This window comes from Pocillopora verrucosa, chromosome 5 (genome assembly GCF_036669915.1).
Source record: "Pocillopora verrucosa isolate sample1 chromosome 5, ASM3666991v2, whole genome shotgun sequence".
NCBI classification, from domain to species: Eukaryota; Metazoa; Cnidaria; class Anthozoa; order Scleractinia; family Pocilloporidae; genus Pocillopora; species Pocillopora verrucosa.
This window is the reverse complement of record NC_089316.1, coordinates 7909520-7918385: the sequence shown is the minus strand read 5'-3', so window position 1 is coordinate 7918385 and position 8866 is coordinate 7909520. Positions and strand designations below refer to the sequence as shown.

At 36.4% G+C, this 8866-nt stretch overlaps 1 protein-coding gene across 1 annotated transcript; it reads right to left on the bottom strand.

The window, feature by feature from the left end:
• Positions 1-930: 930 nt before the first annotated feature.
• LOC131792994 (uromodulin-like) lies at positions 931-3952 on the bottom strand. Its single transcript, XM_066166772.1, has 6 exons — positions 3638-3952; positions 3362-3511; positions 3066-3188; positions 2500-2619; positions 2136-2255; positions 931-1556 (listed from the first exon to the last, which is right to left on the bottom strand). Exons 1-6 carry the CDS (start codon positions 3945-3947, stop codon positions 1183-1185), a joined length of 1197 nt encoding a protein of 398 aa, XP_066022869.1. The 5' UTR covers positions 3948-3952; the 3' UTR covers positions 931-1182.
• Between the last annotated feature and the right edge of the window lie 4914 nt (positions 3953-8866).

Here is an 8866-nt window from a genome sequence, read left to right as displayed (position 1 = left end):
GAAAATTTCACAGTGAGAAACTGTGATTTTGATTTCAAAGCTAACATACCTTTGAAAATAAAGTCCACCGACGATTGTTTTATATTTTGATACGTTGTCAAGAAACTCGGCTTGCTTTGCCCCATTTGCTTTGTGTTCAGGTCTCATCTTGTAAAGTAGAGACAAATGAACATCAAATGATTGGAAGACTAGTCTTGGCTAAAATATTGAAATATCAGGCAGTAGCCTGTGATTTTGATTTCAACTCTAACATTCCTGTAAAATATTTTTTGGAGATTTACTTGAATGGTGTACAAAGCTGTTTACAACTTGTGTTTACCTATGCTACTCTAAGTACTTGTTTTTAGCACATCGCAGCTCTGAATTAACCTCAGAAAAAGAGGTCAACTTAAAAAGCTACATGCATTTTTTAAACTTAATAATACACATGCAAGTTGCATTTATCCTACGGGCTCATACAATTTGATTTGAAAATCTACTCGTGCTGATTTCGAACGAGTCCTGGTCGATTCGGACACATTTGACTCATGGTTACGACAGGCTAAACCACTGAAATTTTCTTACTATTTGTTTAGAAATTGGTTCAGCGTTCCAAAACACTGAGTAACAATTATTGCGTTAACTTTGTGTAATTTCATAGGAAATCAGATTTTGACTGTAATCACTTTTTTCTATGCCTTTAACGTAAGATAGCGCCCGCTTGTATTCCACTGACCTACGCTAAAATAACCGTGCCTAATAATTACAGTAATAGAAGGATGAAAAATTCGAAACAAAAAATAATACATAAACAAAAGGCTAGAAAGCCACAAGAGAGTATGTGTCTTGCAGATTTTACTTGAAGCTTACTTTGAAGATCCTTCGGGAAACTGTCTTCGATGACAGAGGCTATCTGATGAGAATTATCATTTTAATGGAATAAATACCCATATGAATATCATATATGTGCACTGCATTTGAAGAAACGAATATAGAAGCGACCCTTGCAGTTATGGACACTGTGTAGAGTTCATAACTGCGAGGAAAGAAATACCTGTTTGCCACCAATGTTAAAATATGCTAATAATGTTTACGATAGAGAAGAAAGTTAACCGCTTCACCTGTTAAAAAAAACCTTATACACATGTACCTACGGAGAGATTTATGAGTCCTCTTACTTCGCCAAGCACATTTGCTTCATATTCAGTTTTTACTACAGTAGCGTGAGGGACACGAAGGTGGCTTTTGAAGTTTGTAGATGAAGTAGGATCCACAGTTTTTCACAGAAATCGTTGCAGAGAATCTGCAACCGGTGGTACGACGACTAAAGCAGACCATCCTGCAAACTTCACTATCTTCCAATGTAGGATGAGCACCATCCAACCAGCCTGAGAAGTCTGTACCACATCTGTACATTGGCACACGGGTTGTTGGCGTTTTCGTTCCTGCAGCTCCCACAAAACGATACCATCCCTTGGGGAGTGAGTTGTCACACAACGATGGTCCATCTATCGGCGTAACGTAACTGCTCTTTCTATTGGCATCACTCAGGTTTTGATAATGATAACATGGGTCGGCTATCAAAATTAGATAAAATGTACCAAAGGTTGTGGTATCAAAGATAACATTTAATTTTTTTGTTGACATCTCTTAAGTCAATCAATTTGACAACAACCAGATAGGACTAATGTTTTATAAGAACAACTATGCCTGGGTAAATTTTAAAGAAGATTTTGCGTTGACAATGATTAGATGATTAGATTAAAATGAAATGATAGCATCATAAAGAGCTATGTTTCCTGTTGCTTTAATCGCCCACCAAGGTATGATATATATATCATATATATAATATATACCAAATGCGTTTAAGACATTTTTAATCCTCAGCTCACCCACAGCGATACCAGCTCAAAGGTATTTGGTAGTAACACAATTAAAAGCAGAATAACAGTGTATCACTCACCATAATTGTTCATTCAAAAGTCAGGAACATTACCTAAGAGGTTCTTAACGTGAGAAACGGTTGCTTATATCAAAACGATTTATGCATTAAAAATTATTTAATTGTCTTGCAACGCGGCTGAATACTGCGGCGCTGTAGTCGAACGTGCCATGTAGGACTATTCTGAATATTGTAGTGAGGAAACCAAATTCACCTGTGCAGTTTTGTTCCTTTCCAGTATATCCAGCGTGATATTGACATACATGTGATCCAAGGGTGTTCATGCATGTCGCATTTACGTGACAAGAGTGATTTCCTTTACACTCGTCGATATCTGTAAAATCATAAACATAAAAAAAGAAAAATTGTAATCGGGCAAAGTTGTCGAGCATAAGCTTAGAAACTTTAGTCTTTTTGTCTTGTGGTTCTAAACGCAAGCACTTCACATTACCACTCAGCAGATTTTTTCTCGGTTTCCTGAAGTTAAAATCGGTTTTTCTGTTCTTTATGCCTATCCATCAAGGCTCCCTTTACCACTCTTTTAATAGGGATAGTTATAAAAGAAAGGCATCAAGTACCTGTGCAGTTGTGTCCATTTCCAGTATATCCGGGGTGACAAGTACAAACGTACGATCCGTTGGTGTTCGTGCAGGTAGCATTCACGTGACAAGAGTGATTTCCTTTACACTCGTCAATATCTGAGAAACCATTGATACATTTTGCACTCTATTATTTTATCGCCTTAAAATAAGTAGACTCATGGTCGTGTAATTCCTTTAATCATTACAAATTATGAAACAAAAATTTTCCTTCTTTTGTGTTATATGAATTAGATACTGTGAAATCATGTTTCAGCACTAATATGAATTTATCAATCTCACGGCTCTGAAACAAGCAAAATGTAGATCATGGTAACTGTTGCGATATTGAACTTTGTACTTTCGGTTTGTTTCACGCACATACTGGGGCAAGCGCAGTAGTAATAGTGAGAGGATTAAACATATTCGTTGACTAAACACGTTGCAGTCTTCTTGCTTAGTTTTGATAACTCGACAGCAACTGGGTAAAGCTTCTTCAAACTATGAGAATATTTACAAAAATTAGTTTTATTGGGAAATATAAATAAGGTTATCGTCAAAATTACCTGAACATGAGTGTCCATCGCCAGTGTATCCCACTTTACATGTGCATTTGTAAGAACCAAACGTGTTACTACAGTTAGCATTCACGTCGCAGTCACTGATGTTCAATTTACATTTATCCATATCTAGAATGTAGAAAGAGAAGCAGTGACTAAGTAACAGCAACTTGAGAGAGGCATCCACGTTAGAACTGATCCAAGCCAAATATTACGATAATGACATCCGCCAAAATATGCTTTATAATATTTCATGATATTTATAATTCATTAAATAACTCATGCAAACTTATAAGACTTACCTTCGTTAACCATATCACAGTAAATCAGTTTTGCTTTTCCTCTCCAAGTTGGATCCAGCCAGTACTTGCCGCTTATGGTGTGTTTACCTTCACTCGCCTTTATTTCGCCACAAGACAGCGCCGGTAATTCAGGGATAGAACCTAACGGAGCTGAAGTAAAGATAGGTTTTACGTTCACTTCCTATTCTTAGCTCTTCCAGGTGAGAAGGAACCAGGCTTAGGATGGAGAAGATTTAAAGAAAAAGAAAAATAAAAAAAAAACCATCGATTTCTTACCTCTGCCGTTCAATCGCCGGATGTAAAACCACGCGGGTGCTGAAAGGAAATTATCTGGTCTTGCCTCTTTGGTGCGGTTATTTAGTTCACATATTTGGTATTTTCGATTGTAGTTATAGCTTTGGCACGTGATCTCTTGTTCACATTTGACATCGCAGAGGTGAGGAGCCGCCACTGACCATCTTTTGAAGACCGAACACCTGAGAGCCTTTCCTTCTATATATATATCGGTCCTACATTGATCGTCAGCTGTGACAAACTCCATGACAGAGGCGAAGAGGAGAAATCTTAAATTTTGGAATTTCCACATACTTTTATTTATCTGCAAACATTGAGGATAGGACACCAAAAGTAAATGTTTAATTCCCGCCTAATTACGGCTTACTTTGAAAAACTGTCTACATAACCGATGAATAAAAATAAAACTCATAATACAAAATCATGTCGACCAGAGACGAATGGCCCGCCTCAGAATTCACGAGAACGCTTCATAGTAGCTCGAAAGGATGCTAATTGGAATGTCAAGAAACAATGTTAAGTACGACTTCAAAGTTCGATCAGAATATCTGAGGTTTTTTGGCTTCTTTCAGCGTTAGTGAACTGAGAGAAGTGTTTGTGAACTCGCGAAGATAGCCTTACCAAATTGGCCGAGTAAAATTTCAAATAGCTGCGGTTCATACATATTTTGTGCCAAACAATTATCTCTTAGTGTGTGCTTCTTCTCCTTTATCTAATAAAACAGTCCAGTAATCAAAAGTCATATTAAAAATTAGGTGTAGAAAATAATGATGAAAAGGCTCACTTTGAAAACACTTTGTACTAGGGAAACTAAATCCTAAAATTGATGGTCTGGTCAGTCATAAGGCAGCCGTAATTAGTTTGATGTAAAAAATTTACCAAACCCTATTTTGGGATTTAAGCCAAACTTATTCTATGTAACTCTAGGGCTGCTTAGTATAAGAAATGCGATCCTCAAACACCTGATTGCCATCGAGTTAAAATTGCTCTCTTTCATCAAGCTATATAACTATGACTACGATACCAACCATCTGTTTTAGGCCAATGCATAACTTTAACATTAAAAAAGAACTTCATCGTTTCTGTTTTGGCTCCTCGCAAGCAATGAATTCAACAGAATTCGGACCGGAATTTGAGTAACATGATCGCTCTGTTTGCGATGTTTGCAAACCAATGGCGAAGATACTTGTTTGGTTGATTATAAAGTGAAATTTAATCGGTATAAATTATTAGCTTTTAGGCACGAATTAGGGTTTGGTAAATTTTATCTAAAAACCTACGAAAGCTACTTTAAATTTAGCTCTTAGGAGTGTTTTGATAACACATGCATCTCTATCGTTTTTCCATTATCCATTGCCTAACTAAAGAAACTCATCCATTAACTCAGGAAAAATATAATTAAACTTGAGGAACGTAAAATTGTCCATTCTATTTGTCCGAAGTTATATAATTTGTCTGGAAACTTCGAGAAAATATGAGTATTTGTGGTGCAGTTCATTTATGTCAAAGTAAACAAGATTCCATTAGTCGCGACCGAGAACGACATACAAAACTTGAAGACACAAATAAAGTTACAATTCGAATTTAAGCTCAGGATCAGGCCAAGTGAATCTAGCAAAATTTTACCGAAATGCAAATAAACCTACAAAATTACAAAAAAATTTCAAGTTCTTACTTTTAAGCTTGACACCAACAATTCGCCGATCGTGAAGTTCGTTTAAGTTAATGACTCTTCAATTTGATAGGTTCCTTTTGTTCATCTAACGTGTTCAAGTTCTTTTTATCCAGGTTCTTTTTATCCAGGTTGTTCCCAAATTATACCACTCAAGAATTTTTTCGCGTGTCTTTCAACCCTTTTAAGTGGTATAATTCGTACAAGAATTTCTAGCCTTTCTTCGAACCCCTTCGACACCACAAGTGCATGTATAGTTTGTTTTAAAACGAGAGACATAACAGGTCCTAACGGACTACTCATGACCATCATTTGAAGACAAAACTTTTAAACTAACAGAGACTCGCTCTCCTTTTTTCTGGGTTGCTTGTTTTTCTTACGCGGAGCTGCTCAATCTTTTAACATCGTATAAGTGTGACATGCGACTGAACAATAGAAGAGAGCTTTCGAGCAAAATTTATTTGAACTGATTTAATTGAGTTGGAATTGAGTGATTCTAACATTTTCTAATCCTGAAGAGTTTTTCATCTGAATTTGAATTTTAGGCTGTCTGAATTCTGAAATTTCAAACCTCTCAGACAAACTTTGACGCTTTTTCCATGGACCGGCTTTTCTTGAGAATCTTTATATTCTGTTTTGTTTCTAATGCGAAGAACAAAAGAAATTGAAAAAAAAAAAGCGTCCGGGACATGGTGTTTAGAAGTAGTAGAAAGTTACAGAAAGTCGATAAAAAGAAAGAAAAATAAAATGTTTCTCATCCTCTGCTCAAGATTTCAACACTTAAAAGTTTTTTTTTTGTGTCGAGCAGCAATACGTCTGTTATGCTGCGTTGCAAACTTAAAATTGGAGATTTGATAAAGACAGTTTTCATCATTAATTAAAATATTCTGTTTGAACAAATCACTTGAAAAGTGGTAAAAGCTCACGTCATGAATCCGTCGACTGAAAAGATCCTTTCTCTCTTAGTTGGAGAAATTAGATATATCGTAGTAGTTCCAACATCTTATCCCATTACATAGCTGCGACGACTGCATAAAAAGAAAATGGATATGAAGTTTCGGTAACCTCAGGAGAGGGGATTATCTTATCTCAGTTTTTCGGAAAAAATTTTTTGTTTTTTTTCAGAAATGAATAAGTATCCATATTTATCTCCGAATGGTTTAAATGAGACGTCTCATTCTCAGATTTTTAACTTGCTAACGGTAAAGGAAACTGGCTCACCTCTTTTTAGCATGTAGCACGCTTCCTCCACCCAAGTTTTTAGAGGGGAATAAAAACCCTCTAAAAATGATGCTGTCATTGGCACTTGTAACTAAACAGTAGTTGCCGTCACCATAGTCAATATCTCTCATGCTCTTAATAATTTATTTCTTGTTCCTGTTTTGTCGTTGACAATAAAATGCGTTGTTTTTTGTCTTGAAAAAATTAGAATCCATCGAAAAATGTACGTTGCAACTTTTTGAAGTTGTAAGAGTGGCTAAAGTGTAACTTGGGGTAAAATAAAACAGAAGCCTTAAGATAAAAACAACGTTCGAGAAATCTTTACAGGGTAATACAATACGCACGCACTTTGCACGGCAGAAAAATAACATGATGTAAAAATAAAATGGAATCACATATTTTGTCCCTCACAACTCATGCATTTATTAGCACCAAAAAGGCGTCCTGCATTCTTGAAATATGAATGAAAAGAACCCCTGAAGGCGTTTAATTAAGTTCCATTTGTTTCGATTTATTTTGGGAACGAAAAATAAATCATCCAATTTTGCACAACTTTAGAAACTTTGATTTTAAAGCGATCATGATTTTGATAAGAAAAAAAAAAAAAAAAGGATTACTGTAACCTCATTGATTTTCCTTTTCTCCTTTCTTCCTATAGATTCTACAATCCGCCACGGCTGGATGCGTTTAGAAGTAATATTTCAATAACCAGTGCGAGGGTTTCATCAGGGTTTACAAACACGAGAAAACTGGCGTGAGCACGAGGCCACAGGCTGAGTGTGTTAATTGTTTTTGAGTGTTTGGAAACCCTGCTGAAACCCGATGGACGAGTTTTTTAAATAGCATCTCAATCGTTCCTCAGGAATAAAATAAAATGGAAATATTCACAATTTTTCGCATGTTGTCTACAAGTTGTTGCCACGAAAAATTTTATTGCTGTGGTGATTTGTCTTAGAGTAACTTGTGCATCCAGCTTATTTAACGCAAGTGTGGAAGAGAAGCTAATTAGGAACCAGACTGGTCATCAGTCAAACGCTTTATTGAAGATTGGTGAGGTTAAGTCAGCTGAGGTTTCTGAGGTGTTGGCGCCAAAGTGCAGCACCAGCAATGAAGCAATGACTAAGGACACAGAAGATACTGTTAAAATTGGTAATTCGAAGAGTTTTTTGTGATCCGTTTAATTTGCCTCTGCCTACTTTAAGAACTGTAAAATGAATATCAACGGAAACAAGTGAGCAACGTGATAATGCTATACGCTTTCTTTCGAAAATGTCTTGTTACTTCTTATCAAGAGAGGGTGTTAATAAAGGTTGTCTATTCATATTGGTGTCTTTGTCTCAAGTTTTCAAAGACGGGTTATTAAGAGGCTGTCTCTCTTATTTCCACCCGGGTCAATTTTGCGTCAAAAATAATTTTGCCTGAAACTCTGTTAACAGAAAGACTTTACCTAGGAAAGAACTAAATTAGATTTGGTTTAATTAGAAATAATTTTCTGACTGCATTACGGGCCATAATTATTTCCCAGTCCGTCGGGACCGTCGCAACGTCTCGAAAATTGAAAAATAGGCATATTTTGTAAACGTTGTAAAATATTTGATTCGCATAGTTAAGCCACAGAATTTATATCAGATTGCTTAAAAACCTTTCTAGCTTGCCAAGAAAGTTAGAATTTGCCCTCTCAACATATTTGAAAAGGCGAATTTTAGCATATTCTGACCACTAGAAATCGCCATCGGCCGATGGCCGTAAATGACCTTGATTTAGACGCTAAGTTTTGGGATTTGGGACCTGGTTGACGATTCTATCCTACACAGCCGTTAAGTTTAGAACTTTATAGGCAAAAAATAGGCAAAAACCCCTGTACGTTTTCGATTTTTCAAAAGTTATGACCGTTTGAATCAGTCACATGTACGAGCATTCGCGATTTTTTGCGCCTACACCAAAATTCGAACCACTGGAGCAGATTTCGTCATAAATACAGCCTTACCCGCTTTGCAGCCCGGCTCACTTCAGATTTTTCTAATAACCAAATTGGTGAAATCAATGATAACTTCAACAAATAGCTAGGTATTGCCTTCGAAAAGTAAGGCGGCATCCATCGTGATTCGTGGTATCAAAAAACAAATGTCGAAATTGGCCACATTTCAGCGGGTGAATCACCCATTTAACATCGCTGCAGAGCTGCATTTATCCAAAATCAGAATTATAAACTCTCATGTCTGGAAAACTGAGGGGAGAATGAAGGTTTTAGGGCTTCTGACGTGAAGAAATAACTCGCTTAATTTATATCAGTTTTCGATGTTATACTGTTCTCACAA

Excerpts from the sequence above, each read along its gene's own strand:
- LOC131792994 (XM_066166772.1), bottom strand. The coding sequence starts at position 3,947 with ATGTGGAAATTCCAAAATTTAAGATTTCTCCTCTTCGCCTCTGTCATG. Across the intron at positions 2,620-3,065 it reads CGATGGACACTCATGTTCAG|ATATTGACGAGTGTAAAGGA; the intron begins GTAATTTTGACG and ends ATGGTTTCTCAG. Across the intron at positions 1,557-2,135 it reads AAAGGAACAAAACTGCACAG|CCGACCCATGTTATCATTAT; the intron begins GTGAATTTGGTT and ends TAATTTTGATAG.